The sequence below is a fragment of the Acipenser ruthenus genome, chromosome 24, assembly GCF_902713425.1.
Source record: "Acipenser ruthenus chromosome 24, fAciRut3.2 maternal haplotype, whole genome shotgun sequence".
Classification (NCBI taxonomy): Eukaryota; Metazoa; Chordata; class Actinopteri; order Acipenseriformes; family Acipenseridae; genus Acipenser; species Acipenser ruthenus.
Genome location: NC_081212.1, coordinates 23,488,170 through 23,509,870, shown reverse-complemented (window position 1 = coordinate 23,509,870; position 21,701 = coordinate 23,488,170). Strand labels below are relative to the sequence as shown.

Below are 21,701 nucleotides of genomic sequence, written 5' to 3'. Positions count from 1 at the left end.
CAGCAGAGTTCTGACAGTTTGTTCTGCTTCATTTTATCTGAAGCGGCTTTGTGTATGTTAAGTACTGTGTTCTTGTAACTGCATTAGTTACAGCAAATCTACATGCAGTGGATTCAAAAGATAAACTAGTACCAAGTCTAATCAGAGCTAGTTATTACAGCTGTGTCACTTCCGTCCCTTATTGCCTTTTCGTTGGCACTTTGTAGCCTGTTCTATAAAATCAACCTAAATGCTGCATAATACTGTGTTCTGAATGATGCATATTTGATTACCTGCATCGTCCATGAAAAACAGGAGACACCCAAATTAAGACCATTACAGAACAATGGCTTGCATTTTAAGGTTGCTGTAAATACTTTTTTATGGAAGAATTTCACAACCGGTAGTCGGGAGGAATCCTATATTTATTCCCCAAATTGTATAAACATGTTTATAGTACCACAGCTGACATTATACAGCAAACCTGTTTATCGTCATGGTTGATTCTGCTGTCCTTTTAAAGCTGAAAGAGTGGTTTTATTTGAATTGTGAGCTGCTTTCAGAGAGAGATAATCTTTAAAGACATTCTGTAGTGCTCTATAAACCTGTAGTGGAGTTCTGTACCGTGATGTGTAAACATGGCACAATTGGAAAATATTTTAGAGGGTTTCTGTAATCACATAACCTTTTTTTTAATATATGGTGCATACAAACTCAGAAGGAGGAAACTACCCAGCCCCTCATATATATATATAAAATTGTTTTTATAGCAAGGAATAGTCTTTTCGGAAAGTCTGTGTAATAAAAAGGTAGGTTGGACTGCTTGGGCTGTCACCAGCCTGCTGCCTGCCAATTAGAATGAGGTGTTGTTAAATACACATTGGAAACACAATACCCAAAGGTTAGAAAGAGCTTTCAAGCATGAGCATACACTGTAGGAGAAAGCTGTAGGGATCAAGGAACAGCTGCCAGTAAACACTGTACCATTTTATTATTGCTCTTTATTAAGTGCACTTTGTTATTTTAAAAGCATGCTGTGTGGAGCGATAAAAACCTGCATGATAAGACGTAATCCATTTTTATACAAACTAATAAAAGTGTCACTGCTTGCATTGCTGTTTCTTACCCTTCGTTATTGTGATGTTTATTATGGGAGACCGTGGGGGCTGCTTGCTCTGTGTGTGTAGCTCATGCTTTAGCAGGTGAACTGTGACTAGCGCAGTACTTTCCATTACAGGACTGCAGTAGCATTGTCCTTAATATCACACTCCCTGTTTCTTTATTGTTTTCAGGATATAATTGTCCTTACTGTAGTCACCTGCATTTTGATTAAGATGGTATTCTATAGCAATTGCAAAAGAAAATGTCCAGTTACATACATTATACTTGATGTGTTGATGTGATTAGATGGTTGTATTTGTCCGTAGCCTTCTCAGCAGGATTATCTTTGGAAATTAGTTCTGATATATGTACATTTTTTTTTCAGTTCTTGTTGTTTGTATCAGGTTAATATTTATTTTCAGTATACAGTATTTTATGCATGGTTTTTATCATCAGCTGGCTAAAATTGAAATAGAAAAGTAGGATTCTGTTCTGGAGGTGCATTCTGCTCTTTTCTCAAATTCCCTTGGCTGCCAAAATCATATTAAATTATGACATGGATTTATGATGAGTTTCCAGGAATGATAAATAGGCACAGTTATCTGCTTTCACATTCCATTTATTATAGGGTTCTTACCTGCATGCTATGAAAAAAATGATTTGGTTTCTAAAACGGCGCATGCTTTAAGAAATAAATTAATTTTAAAAAAGAATATTTGCAGAACAAACAGTCCATGATTTCAGAAGTGTGCCAGGAGAAAATATTGAAGTAAAGAACGATAACATCCTGGTATCTTTCTCCATTTCTTTCTTATTTATTAAGCAATTTATTATTTACAGCTGCAAATAAAGAACAAGTGCTGTATTCCCATTTTAAAGCAGATTGGTGATCATAACTTGTTTGAATACAATTCAGATACAGGTACTTATTTAATTACCCCCTTAAATGTCAAGCAGTTACAATATTCTATTATTGACTACAGTAAATGTAATTCGCCCACTGGTATGTTTGTAGGATACAGTTGTAAGTTATGTAACAACATACTGTATAACATATATAACATAGTATAACATAGTTACAAGTAGCTGTTTTACTACTGACCATGTTCCAGTAATTTTCTGATACAGTAAGTTCATGTATTTAATAGTTTTAAGAACAGTATATTTGTCCTTTAAAGGAGCGTGTTCCTCTTTACAAGACAGGCCCTGGGCTGAACAGCAGGGCTCTCTCAGATGTAGAGTGGGGTCCATTGGGTGGAGCTTTATGAGGAAGCTCACAAAGCCCACCCTAAAGCACTAAAATCATAAGCTACAAAGTGTAGTATTTTTCTGTTAAATATATCTGAATCGCTTGCGCCAGATGAACCATATAAAGTTGACATGCTGAAGAATAGCTGACAGTTTTAAGAGTACCCACTTTCAGCTGAGCTATGATTTAAATGCTTGAATCTCTTGTATTGGTCTATTGAAGGGATTGCAAGCTGTAGAACGAAGTGTATGTTTTATGGGGAGAGAGAGGTCTGTTTAGTTTCACCGAGCACAAGGAAATTGCAAACCTTGAAATACAATGTCAAGCTGTGCAACGAAAAGCTTTCAGAGAACAGTGCTGATAAGTGTGCTAAATTAAAGGAAAATTGCTTCATCCACTTGCCCATCAATTATAGGCTTCCCTTTTCACACATGGGCAGGGGGTCATTCAGTAAGCATGTATGCTCAGCAGAAATGGGTCGCAGTAATCTTGAGAATTAGGGAATTTGCTATTTAAAATTAGCGCACAGTAGAATGACGATATATAATTTCTGTCCTTGTGAACGGTTGTAAAACTGATTAATACAAGAAACTGAAGACCCTTTTCTAATCACAGGCTGAGTAGAATGCCCAGTTTCTTCATAGTACTTGGCAGTGTGCTTCAATCCTGACCTTTCATGGACCACCCTTTACAGGAGGGCTGTATCATTATACTCTGTGTGGTTTCATCCCTCTGCTTCTAATGAACCGTGAATGTTGTTTGTGTCAAAGTGTGTGTTTGCATGATTTCAAAAAGAAACTAGTAAAGCCCCAGCTTTCACAGATGGGGTGGAAATTCCCCTTCATGAATCAAGACTTGATTTGTAAATGTAAAAGAATAAACCTGGAGCAAATTCCAAGTGAATTTGGGCTGGTGTTTTAAAATCCTAATATAATGTAGTGTAAAAGGTAAACCACGTTAAAACCATAGGATTGCTATTCACCATCATGTTTTAAGTATGTGATGTTTGCAGCATAAGTCGTGTACAATAATGCAATTTTTGAAAGCTACAAGGCACTGGGAATTCAACCCGTCTCAGTAAGCCACAGCTCCTGATTACCAGGATTTTCCTTCCAAATCTAACCCCTGCTTTTAAATCTCATTACCTGTTCACCATGCTTACTGAAAAAAGAAGTATTGTGGTAAATAATCATGGCGCTTCTACATAATAATAAATGGTTGCAATCAGCAAATCAGCATTCCAAAATGCTTAACAGCGGGAGATGTATGATATCTCTGTGTTATACTGTATATTAACTATATCCTTTGTTTTCTGATAGATCACCTTTTTCATGCTGCTGTCTGCTTTGTGTGTTAATAGTAAAATTGATTTAATTTAACTAAATGGTTTTTTAAATCGTATTTTCATTTCAAAGCAGAACCTCCTCTTTATTAATGTAAATACAGTCACGCAGAACGATTGTAATAAAGTGTGTCCAACATAAAATACTTTTATTTTTCATTATAGCTTTAATAATGATTAGTCGCTTATTAACATGTTGCGATCTCGTTTGTACGTCCTGCTTGTAAATCAAAAATTAAGCCTTGGCCAATTTAGTTTGTTTCACAGAAAGAAAAAAAAAAACACCTGTAAATTAAATCAATTTTACTATTAACATTATTATTATTATTATTATTTATTTCTTAGCAGACGCCCTTATCCAGGGCGACTTACAATTGTTACAAGATATCACATTATACATTATTTCACATTATACAGATATCACATTATTTTACATACAATTACCCATTTATACAGTTGGGTTTTTACTGGAGCAATCTAGGTAAAGTACCTTGCTCAAGGGTACAACAGCAGTGTCCCCCACTGGGGATTGAACCCACAACCCTCCGGTCAAGAGTCCAGAGCCCTAACCACTACTCCACACTGCTGCCCTCAGTTGTGATTGAGGTACACAAATGACTTAACAGGGATCAATTGAATTCTTAAAGGAGAGTAGAAAAGTCAGGTTAAAACACAGAAAATCAGAAGCCCTAGTTATACTGTATGTATATTAACGATGTCCTTTTTTTTCTGACAGATCACCTTTTTCATGCTGCTGTCTGCGGTGTGTGTCATGTTAACCCTGGCTGGATCCATCCTCTCCTGCCAGAATGCTCAGCTGGTAAATTCACTCGAGAATTGTGATTCGGTAAGTGCTAAACAAGCTGATGAAGAATACATGCGAGCTGGGTTCCTCTCTGGCTGAGTGAGACACACAGGAGACCAGTAACCAGACAACAAGGCTGCTATAGTAGGTGTGTGTGTGAATAGGACCATCTGATTCTGCCTTGTTAGATAGACTGTTCAGCCCTGAACAATTAATATTAAACTAAATAATAACCTACTGACTTAGCTCAGATGACAGGATGACTTGGCAGTGTGTTAAAATTCATGGTACCTGATCATTTTAGCACAGTACTTAATTGAGAGTACCATACAGCAGTTCTGAAACTCCCAAGTTCCTAGTCCTGGTCTGCCTCTGCTGTATATATCCACTCGATAGCACAGTGTGTAACATTGCTGCACTAAGAATCCTGCTACTTGTATACTTACAGTACAGGGGAATTTGTATAAACCGGGTTGTCAGTAATAATAATAATAATAATAATAATAATAATAATAATATAGTAACTTACCGTATGTGTTTTATCTTGGCGTGTTCAGTGTGTTTGGAAGCTAGGGAGTGTGTGTTGATGTGCTGCTGTATTTTACCTAGATTTTCACTTGAAGATGTTGGAGAGAGAAAATGAGAGGATGATTACTGTAGATAGATAGATATGTTTTTGCATGTTTGCAATGAATAATTCTGTGGATTTCACATTTTAAAATCGAAATGCCTCCAGTAAATAGTAAGCTATAAAGCGTTCTTGAGTTTATGGTGTCAGCTTTGCTTTTTCTCTGTCCTCTCTCAGTAACGTGACACCTCAGATAATATTTCAGCACCTGCACTAAGCCCCCCCAAGACCTGTCCATTTCAAACACGGTTTTAATGCATACAGTAGTGCATTGATTGCATTTCTGTAACGTCTGTACTGCTTTTACAAGGCTCTATAAAACAAGTACTATATAATGAATTACTGGCATTCATATTTATATAAGCCCAATCGGTGACCTTTTCATGTTTGTTTAATCTGCTGATTCAATTCTGTGGCATTTTAATTTTACTACAGTACCAGGGGTATGAGAATATTGTATTGGTTCTTTTGCTTGTAGTGAAGTACAAGAATTTTACATTTTTTTTTTTTTGTTTTGTTTTTGTTTTTTACTTTTAAAAACAGACTTCTAAATCCAAAATGTACATGTGGTATTTCCTGTGTTTTAAAGCCTACATGAAAGCGTTATGAGTTCACCCAGTCTTTGCCAGTTAGTATCTGCCCATCTCTCAACAGACTCTCAAAGAAAATGACCCCCCAGCACAGCACACTAGTGCTCTGGAATCGTGCCACATTCTCACTGTGAGTTTTGTTCTCTTGCGACACTAGAGCGTATAGGGGTTTGTACATATTTGGTATAGTTCCTAAACTACTGCTTTCACCAACAATGCTAGCAGACCTTGGTATAAAGGAGGCCTGTCCCCTGGGAGAGATCTCTAAAGAATCACTGGAGGGACTTGGACCTTCTCTAGACCTTATCTTTGTGCCAGACTTTGCCAGTGCCATTGTGGGAGAATTGATCCCTCACAATCTGCCCAAGTGACAGCTGTTGTTGCTAATTGGGAGGATGGCAAAAGCTTTACATACTAAATAACCTGACCTCACCACACCCCACCCCTCTTTAGAGAGTGTACAAAAGAGAAAACTAAACAGAAAGAATGGCTAATGCACCAAAGGTTGTGTCTTGAAGTGGCATCTTTAAGACGTTGTCTGCAGTGATGTATTTAAGGGACTCCGGCAACTGTTCTTGACTCCAGTAGGATAATCGGTCCATGATGCATTGTGTTTATTGTATGGGTGGAATGATGTGACATGCAATCTGCCTCAAATTAAGGGTCTATCCTGGACTTGAAAAAAATGTAAATAGGTAAGTAATTATATTCAGATAGAATTGCTTCTGTCCAGATTTATAAAATGCCTTGGAAATGTTGAGCATTCTGATTGGCTGCTGACATTCCAAAGCCATGTGGTTAAAACAGTACAAGCAATGGTTCAGACCTCATTAGCCTCACAACACATCTGAGACAAGCCACGCCGTCACGTGTGCTATTCCTTACAATTTCCAATAACTTTGTTTGGGAATCTTATACATTGTTACAAACACTTACATCCCAGACTAAAATTGCATTGCATTTCCTAGACTGTCACAGCTGTCCTTGGGTTGTTTGCCACATTTCCATGGTCTGACTGGGAAATCAGGAAATAAGTACACTTCCTTCGAGACCATTAGATAGATAACATACTTTATACAAGATTAAAGATACGCAAAGCTGGAGAAATATATCAATGATTAAAGAGCAAAGGTATCCAGACACACAAAAGGCTTTAAAATAAAAAAGGAATGCCATTTACTGTTGTTTTAAAATGTTAATGCTACCAGAAACAGCAGATTTCCAAGCTGCCTATTCCACATCTGTGTTTACGCCAATGGATACAGCTACATTATTTAGAAAATGGTTGAATTTAGATAACCTTAATGTAAAAACCCTTAGTCGTCGATTTGATAAACCTGATTAGATAAAGGTAATTGTCATTAACCAGCGATTCTCACTTTTTATTCCGTGACATTTATTCTGAATTCAAATGCTGAACACATTGTAGCTGCTAAATTTATCATCTGATGATGATAAAATGGCAAGGGGCATAGGGGCACAAGTTGGCACAGATTTGTTACTCAGTCTTATCCTTGTGTCCCGTGGGTTGCCATCCCAGTCCTATTGACATTCAGCAGCTGTGGCTGGGTCAGTTTGCTTTAATTACTCAAGTGAACTCCTCGGATGGGATGAGTCTTGTTTACTGAGCTGGAAATGTCAGCACACAATGGTTCTGGGGCAGAAACATGCTTGATTAATTACATTATTTAAATGGTAGGTATCTCCTGCCAGCATGGGGGCTCATTACACTGCTATGTTAATGGGATAATCCTCAGCTTGGAAGGTCACAAGTCTGAATCCACGCACCAGTGAGCAGACTGGGATCCAAACCAGAGATGTGTCAAGTCAACGTTCTGAACCGCGATCACAGGAGCTCAGTTTCCGTGGTAACAAGGTGAATTGTTGCTTTGGCAGGGTGATGGTGTGGGAGAGACAGAGAAAAATGAATGCAGCTGGATGCTGATCTTGAGCAGACATTAGTGGGAAGCCTTCTGATATGTGTGTCCGTTCTTTTGTCTCTTAAGGGTAAAGAACCAATCTTTTAAAGTGGAACATCATAGAGTGAGTAAAGAGTACACCTTTACAGTAGTTGATTTACAGTGGCTAAGCAGATTGTTTAAAGAATGTGTTTTGTTGCTGTGTTTGTTTGTTTTATTTTGATGAATAAATAAAACCGTGCAAAGAAGTGCCAAACCGGGTCTACTGATTCAAGGGTGCAGACCAGCCTTGACCAGGGGACTACGCCGCACCTTGTCATTGTCATTTCCATAGACAACACTCTGTGTAAGCACACTGCTAGCCTGTGTCTGAAGGAAGCAGAGGGTAAACAATTAACAATAAAAACAGTGAACATTACAAAGTAAACCTCATCAGAAAAATGTCAAGTAGACTAATGCTTGTTTGTGTACTTGGTTTGTTAAGTTCCTTCTAAGTTTGACCTTGTATTCCACGATGGAATGTTTTATGAAGTTATAGATTAATTACGTGCATCTTCGCAAGAGTCGCTCATCACAAGAAGAAACTGATATACTGGTATAGCATCTCTCACTTACGCCAGTACATTTCCAATGTACTTCTTCATTACCGACAGCGTTTTACTGCACTGCACGCCAGCCTCAGCTGTTACACAGCATGCAAAACCTCGACTCAAGCAAAGGTTTGTATTTATAGTAGCAGGCTTGACAGAGACAGTTGTGTTAGCCGGTGATGGGGCTTCTTTACCTCAAATGCATTCCGAAGCTGGCTCGCGCTGTTCGTTCACAAGATATCTCTCTTGTCTCTCTGTTAGGTTCATCATATCTCTGACAGTGATGGGGTGTGCGTGTGCTGTCAGATGCACCATCAGACTCTGGGCTGCAGCAGCAACCTGGGAGAAACACTGAAGCTGAACTCGCTGAGGGACTGCAACACCATCAGGCTCAGACTCAAGGTAGGTGTTCCCGCAGGACTTCAGGACTTCAGTTATCGATTACACCCAGAGCAACCCCATCTCGCTCAGGGAGCTTTTCAGGCTGGTACTGAGGGTGTATGGTTATTTCCTCGGGTAAGGATGGTTGTCATTAGACCAGACCCATCCTATCCAAGAATAGAAAAACCACACAAATGTTTTATTAACTTGAGCTTTCATTCATTTGCGTCCTTTACACCCACTCATTACTTATGCAACTGTTTGGAGCAGATGGTTAAAACTGAGGACTGATTTGGCATACTTTACAAAAGAAGAAATAAAACAGAAGTACTGAAACAAGAGTCCTATATAAATGTACATGCTGCAACGTGTGTATTATGAGATAGGACCTTGGATGAAGGACAGAAAGCCTCTTCCTGCAGGTGCATTCATCTGAAACTGGAAGGAAGCCCATTGACCAGATGAGAGATCATGGTGGGGAAAATGAAAACAAACAGCTGTGAAATCCTTCACATAAATAAGATCTCAGCTGTTACACTGCTGAGCCATGGATTTTAACATCTAGATGTGCGAGAACCCAGTAGAAGGCCTGCAATCCTTTATTCTCTTCTCAAATTCATATTATTGGTATGGAGCATTATGAAGCTATTGCCAAAAACAGTAGGCAGAATACATGCAAGTCTTTATTTTAAGAGCAGAATAAACTAGGATAAAGGAGGGCAATAGAATGAATCATTAAACTACAAAACATGGACATGGCATTTCTTTTTCATTACAACGACGACACCAGTGTGTTTTGTACAGCAAACAACATGGAAGATAACGTGAAAGGGTTTCTGTATTGGTTATGAGTATCTCACTGGCAGTAAAGCGAGGGAGATTACATTGCATTTGCACACGCGACCTAACTAGTTGCATTGGCAAATAGTGGACTGTGAGGGGACCACATAAGGGGTGCAAACACCACAGTTTATTATTGGTGCACGTTGATTGAGAAAATAGCTGGAGGAATGTGATGGTGGTATTATACCAGGGAGCGGTATAGTGGGGAAAGACTGCAATGTATCTGCTCTGCAAGTCGGATGTTATGTGATTTGCAATTTTCTGTACCGTTAGACTTCTACTATATTGAGAGCATTGTTTAAGAAACGATTGGGACACTACGGTATATATGAGAAAAGCATTTGAAGACCGACACATACCTGTATGCTCAGCTAGTAAAGAATTACTGCTGTCTGACCAGCCTCTCCATTGGAAATGCTTGGCAGTAGAATGACTTGTCAGAAAAGTGATAGATTCCTTGAACTGCACAATGGGCACAGGCCAGATGAGGCATATCTGTCAGTGATAGCATTCACTCTTTATAATTAGGAGCCTTAATGATTGGTGGGACACTCTAGATTGTATCTCAGGATCCCACACATTATCAGCAGCCCCAGATACACGGGGCTCATTTACATTCCCTCCTCATCTCACAGGCTCAGCTGTAGACCACCATACATAATGCAATCTACAGGCACATTCATACCAAATGTATATTTTAATCCTTTTCGCTGCTGCAGGCGCTAGAAGGGGTAAGCCTGGTCTGGGCTTCTTAGTAAATCTGCATGAACAGAAATCAACAAGAAGAGGCTATTCAGCAACTTTACAGTGGACTACCAAAAAGTGTTTTAGACACTGCAGTGACAACATGATCTTTTTGGCTTGGCTAGACCAGAGATGGTGGATTCCAGGGTCTGACCTGCCTCCTTGACAGCTAGGCGCCCCTCCATTCTGCCGTCTACCATCTTTTTGCAGTTAGGTCCTTCGGTTTGCCAGAAACAAGGAGTTTAGGAAGTGTTTTCCATCGACTGTGGCATGTCAAGCTTTTGTGAGATGCCATTTCATCATCCTAAACCACTGATTACCACGCACATGTGCTTTTGAGGAGAGATAAAGGAAGGCGACATGGTAGATGGTGAGGGGTCAATAGCAGTGCAGCATTTTAAAGACCATCTTAAAGCATTTCTATGCAAATTGTGACTCACGCTGTATGGATTTGCTGATTTTAAGTGGGTAATCTACTGTTTCTTTTCTTCTTGTTGCTGCTACTGTAGGCAAGATAGGTGATTCTAAAGAGAATAAAAACCTGCATTGCTCATTGTGTTTTTAAACATGCCTGTGCTGCATCACATTCAATTGATCTAAGGTCTTTTGGAATGTTAGAAACACAGAAGCAAGTCTGTTTTCTTCATCGTTAATGCTCTGGCTGTGAGATGAAGTGGTCAGACTTGTGGGGAGGGATTGGAGTTGAAACAAAGGGGTTGCTTCTTGCAGGACTCTGTTAATGAGGTGCCAACAAGTCTGATTGGTGATAGTTACAGGTGGGAAGCACTGGAGATCCCAGAAAGAGAAGCAGGAGGAGGTTATGATGTAGATCTGCAGAATACAAGTGTAGACAAAAAGCAAAGGCGCAGGATCAAGTTTTCCAGTTTAACAGGTTCATTTCTTTTTTTTTTCTATACAGTATTGTAGGGAAATGAATAGTAATCTCTGCAATACTGTATGTTAAATAACACACAATGTTATTGGGTGTTGTGCTTTTTTCAGTCACAGCAAGAACAGAACAAGGGTATGCAGTAGTATCTGCTCCTTCAGTACTTCATGGTTTATGATATGATTGCAGAGATTAAGGTGATAATTAAATTAAATCCAATATGACATGCTACTCCCACCTCAAACATTTAAATGGCAAGGTTGTCCTCTGCTTGGAGAGACTGCCATTATAAGGATTACACATTCTACCATAAATTACTGTGTAAGAATCTAAATCAAACCGTATAAATTGACATTGCTGTCATCTATATGACAGATGTAGGTTCATGGTCAGGCCCTCTAAAAAAATATTTAGACTCTCCCTGTACAGAATAGAACACTAGCGATCCCTCGCCCGTCTTTCCAGAAGACCAGAATCTAGTTTGCAAGGTTGCAGACAGCCATGAAAGATTCTATCTGCACTAAATGAGCATATCTGTATGCAGTGAGCGAAGCTGATTGACTGATAGACTTTTTCCCCTTAAACTGGGAGGTTTTGCTTGGAAGGAAAGTGCCCCCTCCTGGTAAGAAGACCATAGCTAATGAAACAAACACAAGGCTGTTTATGCAGCTCTTGTCTGCAGTCTCAGACTGCACTACACTGTTACACAGTAGCTGAAACTAAATTCATTGATGAAGCCCTGCAATAATGTTTCCATAGCAATGATTTTTTTTTTTTTTAAATGATACAACTGTGCCACGGAAGTTGTAGTTAACAGTTTCTGCGGCTCTTCCCTGCAGTGCTACATTGTCTTCAAAATCCTGCACTAACAGGGACCTGAGTTAATGATTTTTACATCACCCTCACTACCTGATTTTGACAAATGTATCTGAAAATGAAAAGAGATTGTGAATGATGTTTCTGAGCGCCAACTCTTTGTAAAGGTAACTCATGGTGTAAGGGTTCCCTATGAACCTCACTGTTGACAAAACAGTGCATTTCAGCTCCATATTATGAAGGGAATGGTTTCTATTTTTTGTATACATTTGAATTGATACGCACAGAATTAGCCTTGGGAGCTGTGGCATACAACCTGCTTTTAATTTCAAAATCTAAGAGATAAAAATAATTCATTTCCCACATGACATAAATTAATTATGGATACTTAATTTGAACAGAGTCATGATATTCCCCATAGTGCAGGCTTTACAATTGAACTGTTTCCTGAATTCTTGAGTTTTGATTTCTGTATCATCTGCTGCCTCATTTCCATTTTGTCCCTGTATTGTGTGGAACGATACATCAGGAACCATTCCTCCAAATTCACACCAACAGTTTCTTAAGAGTTTTTTTTTATGTCTAGTTTGATATATATATATTTTTTTTTACCATTAAAATACTTTTATTCCTTTGATAGGATTTGGTTTTGCCATTGCACTCATCTCTAAGTAGGGTCTTTATTGATAGTGGATTTTTTTACATGTTTATTCTCCACTGTTATTAAAAACAGAATTAAAAAGGACGGACACTTAAGATAATGGTCTTGGTATAAACCATGGCTCTTGAGTGGCGCTGAGGAGGACACAGCATGTGCAGGGGCTGATGATTAATGGGAAGCCATTAAACAAAGTGTGTGCCAGTGTCTTTTTCTTTAGATTTATGCTTCTCAGGTATGAAGGGGGTGTGCAGTCATTTCTACGCACATGAGTCTTTACTGCCTGAATAGAGAATTGGCAGTTTGTTCATTTCCAGCTTTTTAAACAAAAAATATTTAAAGATAAAGATTCATGGCCAATTAAAAAGCATAAATAATGTTACTTAGTATAAAGAAAATGTAGCCATTCCATAATGTATAGCTGTCATTCCTGTAGTGTTCTCAATATGGAAATGTTAGACACTTGAAGATTAACGGCATGAAAATGTAAATAGACAGCACATCAATATTTCATGTTTTTACATTGATGTTTTCGAATAAATTTCATATCTTGGAGGAGACCCCTTGCACTTCAGGTTTCTATTGAACGTGTTACTATATTTTATACATGTACTCCCAACTAATGGAAACTTAGATGTGCGAAGAAAGAGGAATTTCATTTTGATTTGTTGTAAAATAAGAAATCAAAGTACGCAATCATGAGTAGAACTTTTTTTTTATTTTTTAATGGTCACTTAACTGCACTTCCCATTGTAGTTTTAGAATAGTTTGAATTTTATGACATGTTTTATATTATTGGTGCATAGTGCACAAGCTACGATACCCTAGTAAAACTCTGTAATGCTACCTTCATTCTTATTCATGCTTCATTGCAAAATGCAAACCCTTTATTCCAGCCTTATAAATTCCATATATGCTTTTCTTCCCACTGCCAATATACACACCAACTGACAGTAAAATAGCTATTCTGCTAAAACCAGGTTTAAAATGGTTTTTAAAATGCAAATTGTTTTCTTTATGGCTGGAGTTTTAAAGTTTCTTGTCAGACTCTTGGCTTTATTAGTTACTGGCACACCAGTATAGGACACAGAATAAGTCATTTTGAATGCAGTGAGATCAGCTTGCATAGATCTTGATCTTACGGTAGCCTGCAGGTGATGTTAGAGAGAGAGCATGGTTAGTGTAACCCTAACCCTAACCCTAATCCTAACCCTACCCCCCAAAAGAGAAAGGAGAATGTCTGCTTCCATCCTGGAAGATAATGATCCTACACTCAGTTGTCGGGGGTCTAGTATGTGGATCCAGCTTGTTGTACTTTTTAAAATGTCGTGCTGTTATAAATGTGTCATTTATTTATTGATTTTAGTATATTGTACTTTTGTTACAGTTCTGTGCTGTGGCTTCGGATGATTAAATGGTGATTAATCTTTTATTCATAATTTCTACCAGATTCTTCACTGTCATCTGCTCAAAATACTGGACTCCAATTCCCAAACTGTCAGCCACTCACAGATGAATGTGCTTCTTTGTCATGTATTCATGGTGTTATTTGTCCTACTCAAAATAGAGATGTTTTTCGCTTTGCCTGCTGCTGCTGCTGCTTCACATGAATAGTAACTAACACGCTGATCTCATTTGCACACAGGAATTGTTGTTCAGCGTATGTGCCCTGAATGTCATCTCCACCATTGTGTGTGCCCTGGCCACAGCCATGTGCTGCATGCAGATGGTCTCTGCTGATGTCCTGCAGATGGTGAGTTGATTCTTTAGAAATGGGGGGCAGGGTTTTAAATGGCTTTTCTTTTTATAATTGCTTTTATTGACTTTTTTTTTCATCAAGGGTCAAACAGTTTAAAAATAACAATAGGCAAGACCAGACTCAGATAAAAAAGAACAATACACAGAGCAGCATATGTCAATTTAAGTATTCAACAATGCTTACACATAACTATTACTGTTTAGGTAGTAAATATCTTTGCAAACCATTAATATATTAATGCACATCTAAATAACGTAATACTGTATTTTTAATCTTTAAAAAAATGCAAGTTTCTGTCCTGTATTTGTTTTTTAGCAAGACCCCCTCTGCCCCCCCCCCCCCCACCCTGCTACTAATGATCTTTTAGTACAAAGCCATGTCACAGTACTTCACAATACAATTGAAAGGGTGTCTGTTTATTAACTCGATTTTACACTTTTATTTCTAATAAGCTGGGAAAATTACCATGGGTTTGTGATTTTTATTTTATTTATATATATTTTTTTTTACTCCTGCCCTTCACATAATGTTTTATTGCTAGAAGATTGACTCCTGTGCAAACTTGATGACCAGTGACAGTTCAAGGTAACCCCTGAGAGAGTCCTATTAAAATATGTGGCCAGCTTTTAATATGAGCCATGCTTTTTTAATGTCTCTTGAGTATTTCTCCAGCAAGGAAGCAAGACCTGGAGGATAATAAACCCACAGAGGCATTACATGTTAATATACCAGGAGGCCTTTTACATTTATGATTTGCACCATAAATTCTATCACACGGAAATGGGTGCTCTAAAGGGCAAGACTGGAGATTGATTTAGTTGAATGATATTAGCAATGGAAGTGACTGCTGCTTCAAAGACGACCTCTGATTTGTAAACTAAAGAGCCAACTCCTTCAGCTCTAGGGTAATTCATTCAACAGTTCCAGTGCCTTACACTGAAAATTAAAATGGACCTATATGCAGTATATTTGGGCATACACAAGATTAGTATTGAGTAGTTTCCGTTCCTCTATTGGATTAGCAGTCCACATTTCTTGGGAGTTTTCTTTCTTAGGCTTGTATATAGTACTGGAATGCTGAAAGAGTAAAGGCTGTACGCTGTAGGTATCAAGGTTTGGGTTTGGTTCCAGTAAATGTGATTTACTTTTGCTACTGAAATATGCATCAGGCAGTAAGCTTTCTCCAGAGATACATCTCTGTCTTCTGTTCATAGCCTTGCCCTGGTGCAGTCATAAAAGATACAGATTCGAAACAGTTATTTGCTCTCAATTGTACTGCTGATGTTTTATCTTCCGTTTTTTATCAATTTATAATCTAAAGTTGTTTTTTGCGGTTCTTTTTGTGCTTTGCTTTACTCGCTGTGTCTTTTCTTACCATTGAACCTCTTACTGTCGTGCAAACAGATGTGTTTTGTGGAACTGGTGAAACGGGAGTCGTTCGCCTACAGCATGTTGTATTAGATCATCTATTTGAATAAGCAGGCATTGAAAGAAAATGCCAGTGTTTGAACCATTTTACAAAAAAGGATTTGACAGCAGAGTCTGACCTGGAGGTAAACGAGTACCTCTGTCATTGGTGATTGGCTTGCTCCTTGATTCTTTCCACATGCAGAGCATACCGCTAATGCAAAAAGAGGCCAGCTTTTATTAGCGATCTAAAGTGGCACTGATTGCTTGTATGTACAACATTAAACTCTCTAATAGGGGGTTATTAAATCTGCTACCACCTTGTTGCCCTGAATCACGCAGTGGGATATTTTAAATTCATACCTCTGCAGCTTGTTTACCCCGTAATGTATTCAATATTTTGCTCAACAGAAAAAGTCTGTTTTAAAAGCTTTCTTCCGTTTTGTAGTGCTGAAATGGTCTCTGTATTCCTGCCAGATTTACCACTTTTTTATTTCAGATGAAGCGTAGAGAACCTAAAAAATCGATCCCCTTGTAAATGCTTCTGACAAATTTCAGGGTCAGAAGTTCTTATCTGGCTCTTGACAGAATATCTCTGCTGTGGTCATGTTTTGTAGTCTGCAGACGTGGATTTTTTCACTGGTTGAATGTTTGGGTATGGAAAAGTCTGATACAGTGCAGGTAAGTCAATGCACCTCAATCCTACACTGGACGTGAACAACAACTATTGTTTAGACTCAGGCCTCCCCAAGCAGAGGCTTGCCCACTGTGCTGTATGGTGGGGCGGTTTTGATCAGTTCATGCATTTCAAATGTGACCTATGCCATATTAAAAAAATCTGTTTAACCAACCTTTATATCAAGCTGAGTGTAAGAGTGTCTTGGTACTATCAGTAGTGTAAAGAAAATTCAAATTCACTGACAAAGTGGTGTGGAAATCAGCAACAGAGACATATCATTATTGTAAAAAAAAAACAGATATAGAAGTTCTGTAGGCTCATAGACTGCTGGAATCTGCTGAGGCAACTGTAAATGTACTGCTGTGGATAATGCAAACTGACAGAAGGACCTGTGCCCTGGCACTAATGATTTGAGAAACATCGGAAGACAAATACTGTATTGAGTGGAGTCGCGGCTTAGGGTTGGAAAAGCTACATTACTGTCTACTGCAAGTTATCTTTTCAACCCCAGGTGCAATTTGTTTCCCCACTATAATGTGAAGAGAAGCAGTAACGGTGGGGATCTTTGTATTTTCTTGCTATGATGAAAACTCATTGATTTCTTTATTTTTCAGTTTCTTCCACACAGGTCACGCTCTGTGAACCCAGATTGTGTGTCTCCACATGGCACTATTCTACACCAGACTCTGGATTTCGATGAGTTTATACCTCCAATACCACCTCCTCCATACTACCCTCCAGAGTACACCTGTACACCAGCCCTAGAGGCGCAGAGGTAACTTAAAACACTTACTGCACTCAGCCATGCATATTGATTTACTTTATATCTTTTTTTATTATCTGAGCCATAAATGCATGTTGATTTACTATCCATATGACATATGGATAGTAATATATAGTGGCTGAGGTTAAAATCTGCATTACTTTGTAGCCTTGGGATATGCATTGGGCGATATCATTCTACACAGAGCTGTAATTCAAAATAAAAAATAAAAAATTATATAAAAGGAGAAACCAAGAAAGTCAGTGTCAGTTTTGTCAGATATAAATCTGCTAAAGACTAAAGATAATGCAATCTCGGCTCCTCCCCACAGAGGGTCCCTTTTTTAATTGCTAACTAAACATAAATACGTATATGTACTTTGGGGGATGTGGTTGTCAATTTGTGTTCTTGTTAGATTTAACAGATTCTCATCATGACTCGGATGCCCACACACACAACCTTTGTCATGAGTAATCTTTGTACCTGCGCGTCATTACAAGAACCTTGTTGCCATATGAAAAGTAATCCACCAGTCCCCAGAGGTCTCGCCTGGTAAAGGCAGTGGCATGTGGTGTGCAGGGCGAGTCATAGAGCCAGGGGAGCGGAGGTTTACGTCCTGTCTGTGCGAAGTTGCCAGTCTTGCCTGGGGATTCCACAGGGAGCGATGCATTGGCTCTGACGCTCCCCATGGGTCAGAGAGGCTAGATCACAGTCACCAGTGACTGGGGGACTGTTTCTTCTCATTGCGCTACATCGGACATGCTCTGTCCTTGGTGTAAAGAGACAGTTGGCTCGGTCGTGAGGACGGCCACAGAACTTGAGTTCTTCTCCGCTGTTGTAGGGAGTAACAGGGCTGACCAAAGTTTTTCATCTCTCTGTTCTGTGATGCTTGGCCTGGGACTCTTCAGAGGCCTTCACCTGGACTTTCCTCACTCCCCCTTCAGTGCCATCTATGGAGTGCCGATCAACAGCCCAGGTGCCATGTACCCCTCGGAGCTCCCACCTCCCTATGAGGCTGTGGTGGGGCAGGTAAGGAAACAGATCATCTAATCAGATCAAATACCAATTCTGTTTATCTACCTTCTGTATTTCTGATTGTGTTGTTACCAGGAGGAAAATCCACTATGAAAAAAAAAAGTGATTCCCATAAACTTGGCCTACAGCCCAACCACAGAAACACTAAACTTAATGTTTACCTAATGTAAGACCAATCTGTAAGCTGTACTGTGAATGAGCTGGCCACAGTCCCAGAGGAACATTGACTGTATCAGCCCATGGAAATCAGTTCGGTCTGTTTTTACATGTGAAATGTGACTAGACAGCCTTGGCCCAGTCTTTTATTAAGCAGGGAGTCGGCATCCGTAGATCAAATAACTTGAAGCGGCAACCATCCAGAAAGCAGAATTCTCTGAGGTAAACGAACTGTGAGTTTGAGGAGAATTTTCTTTCTCGCAAAAATGTCCTGTTTTCAATGTGGGTCAGCTCCTCAGGTTTGCATTTACAAGATACAATGTCCGAGGAGTGTTCTCTTCTGGAGATTAAGCAACTGCCCAACAGGAACAGCGGCGCTACTGCTCCAGATATTCTCAGCACGAGGAGGCTCCTTGTAGAGACTTTGATCTTTTCATTTGGTTTGGATGACAAAACACCGATTTTGAGAAGCTGTTTTAACAGAAAGCATTGCTCCTGTATTTTTCTTCACACCTCCTATTTTACAGTTTTTCTTCAGCTACTACAATCATAGCTTTGTCATATTCGTGTCTGATTGTCACTTCTCAAGCAAGCCGACATATTTATCAGTGGTACTTACTGTGAATGAGTGTCTCTCTGAGAGCCTGTGTACACATGCTTAATATACACATCCCTGAAAATAGCCATGAATTGTATTTGGGTGCCGTAACCAGTTGTCAGTAGTTCACATTAAAGAAAGCAAGTGAACACTTGAGAAGCTGCATTGTAGAATGATGTTGGGTCTGGGAGTGCTACAGCCAAGTACGAAACAAGGGCAACTCAAAAGAATTGTTGAAAGACCACTTGAAAGTCATTTCACTAGCAGACACAGTTTATTAATTGTTTTAAGCAGGCTCTGGGAATCAAGTCTGGGTATGATGTTTTTGTTTCTCTCTTGAAAAGAGTATATGTCTTAAACTTTGTGTAAGGTGTTCTGTCAATCTGTTTTCGATACATAAAACACCACCTCAAGCACAAATGAGCAAACATCGATTCAAGGCAGATACTGTGTAATACTGTTCTCAAATCAATACCTCCATGAATAACATTTTGATTTGTTTTGTTGGAGCAGTAAGAATTATGAATTAAGTTGCATGTATTAATAATTGCATATATCAGTCAATGGAATAGAATGGAAATCTTTGTTTTCATATTGTTTCTAAATGAACAATCAGAGTATATTTTTAAACTGTATATAGCAGCGCTGCTTTCAATATACTCATTTTGATCCATACAACAGCTGTTAAAATGCTTTGGAAATGCTGTTTAAGTGTAAAATCTTTTTACGTGTTATTCATTGTGAAGGTAACTACTTGTCTGGAACAGCAAGCGTCTGAGTCCAGCTTGTGTGAGAGGAACACGACGGCAGGTTTCAGCACACAAGGTAAGGGGAAGATCATGTCGGCTTTTGTAACAAGCACTACTTGCCATGGTACGGTATAAAATGTTGTCCAATTTTGAATATCTCTACAGTATTTGATCATATTTCAGACAGGTTAGCAGTAATCCATCTCCATGCTAGTGAAGAGGCATGCAGATGCAGTTCAGCCAAACTGAAATAAAAAGTGTTGCATATTGAATATAACTGTTTTAGCCCTGGAAACAATCAGTACTATCCTGGTCTAAAAAACAAAAACACATCTTTCTGTTTTTGAGGTCTCCTGTTTTCTTTTTTTTAATAATGTAAAACAAAAAAATGGCTACAGATTAAACCTGTGAAAACCAGCTGTAACTAGTCACTTCTGTTAATATCTTCCAATAGCATCTGTGGACAGCACATCTCTGATGGTCTCAGAAATGGCTGATATCCCAGATCACAGCTGCTCCTCTGAAGACCAGTGTTCCCTGGAAGTGCAGGGCTCCCTCAGGTCTGCGGACCTCTCTCCGTACAGCACAATCCGCACGGTGGCTACAGACGGCAGCTGCACCAGCCTGGAGCACAGCGTCCGCTGCAGCCACCACCGGAGCCACTCTCAGAGCTCGCCTGGGGAGGAGGATGAGGAGGCGGCAGGCCTCAGCGAGTCCTCCCTCACCCAGGACAGGTCCCCAGACTGGTCCTCCGAAAACAACAGCGCACTGGGGAGAGAGTCCATGGCCTTGCCCGGGGAGGCTGCAGCTGCCTGTTCTCCGCCCAAGCAGAAGAAGCTGTGCTTTGCAGTCTATTCCCAGTCGTCGTCCTGCTCTTCCTCACTGCCTCAGTCAGTAGCCAGCTCGGCACACAGCAGCGCTTCATTCTCAGCCTGCGTGGAGAGAGCCAGACCCCAGCGCCACGACAGGAAATACAGGCTTTCTAAAATCATACGCTCGACTAGCGACCCCGTCTCGTGTACATCCATCTCTGAAAGTAAGTGGCACACATTTCATAACGGTCTTATACTGTGGCAACTTGCTAAGAGTTTATGTGCAGTCTGAGTAAACAAGCAGTGGCATAACATTAAAACTGATTGTTTTTTTTGTTTTTTTTTATTCCTGCATTGGTAGGTGACAGTTGTGCCGCTGCATGCAATCAGGTCAATGAAGAATCCCCACAGACGTCCCCTGAGCCAGGTACTGTCATCCTTTCCTTCAGATATTGAGTAACAGTGTTTGACATGTCTTAAAAAGTAAGTAGTGGGGTTCTGAAAATTATAGCGTTTGGCTATAGAGCTTTCTTAACCAGATGGGGGTATGTTTAGAATAAAACCGACAGCTATCTAAAGTTACGTGTATTGGTTTCTTATCAGTAGAGAAGGAGGTGTCCTAATCCCTTTGTCACTGGTGTATTCTCCAAGGTTGGCAGAATCTTAGTGGTAATGCAGTCTCTTTCTTCACACAGCACAGACTTTAAAAGCCTGTTTCAGGTCTCGAGAGAGCCAGAATGTGCTTTGCTGAGTTTAGGCAGCGTTGCCGGGTTGGGTTTTAGGGCCAAAGTTCTACAGCACTCGAGAATCCCCAGCTGAGCTGGCTCTGTGTTCTGAGAAGCTGCTAAGCTGATGAGCTGACTTTTCATTTTAAAGAGGTGCTGAAGTGCTGATATTGCCACTGGCCAGGGGGACATTTCAGACTATCCAGTTCTAGAGTTCAGAATGAATAATACAGGAAGTGTCTGACTTGTAATAATTACCCTGGGCCGGGCCCGATGTCAAGCACTTGAGGCAGGCGTATGTAATGAATACCTTGAGAGAAGTCTCTCTACCCAGGCAAATTCAGTGCAAGCCAAGTACCAGCATATGGACATAATTGTGAAACACATGTCATTTCATATACCATCAGTTAATGCAATGACATATAGTGTGGAGAAAGAGGGAGAGAAAATAAAAATGCATTACAGTAATAACTGAACTCAGAAG

The 21,701-nt window shown here is 39.6% G+C and overlaps 1 protein-coding gene across 3 annotated transcripts in view; it reads left to right on the top strand.

Moving 5' to 3' along the window:
• The window catches only part of LOC117429707 (protein ENTREP2-like), an 82,694-nt gene that overhangs the window by 58,213 nt on the left and 2,780 nt on the right, over window positions 1–21,701 (top strand). For 2 of the 3 annotated variants that reach the window (XM_058998795.1, XM_058998797.1), the window contains 8 exons: window positions 4,408–4,518; window positions 8,465–8,605; window positions 14,180–14,287; window positions 16,994–17,154; window positions 18,051–18,171; window positions 19,678–19,756; window positions 20,135–20,716; window positions 20,854–20,919. In XM_058998795.1, coding sequence (XP_058854778.1) covers window positions 4,408–4,518; window positions 8,465–8,605; window positions 14,180–14,287; window positions 16,994–17,154; window positions 18,051–18,171; window positions 19,678–19,756; window positions 20,135–20,716; window positions 20,854–20,919 — 1,369 coding nt within the window. The remainder of the gene's footprint in view (window positions 1–4,407; window positions 4,519–8,464; window positions 8,606–14,179; window positions 14,288–16,993; window positions 17,155–18,050; window positions 18,172–19,677; window positions 19,757–20,134; window positions 20,717–20,853; window positions 20,920–21,701) is intronic. The other variant, XM_058998796.1, reaches the window with a different exon arrangement.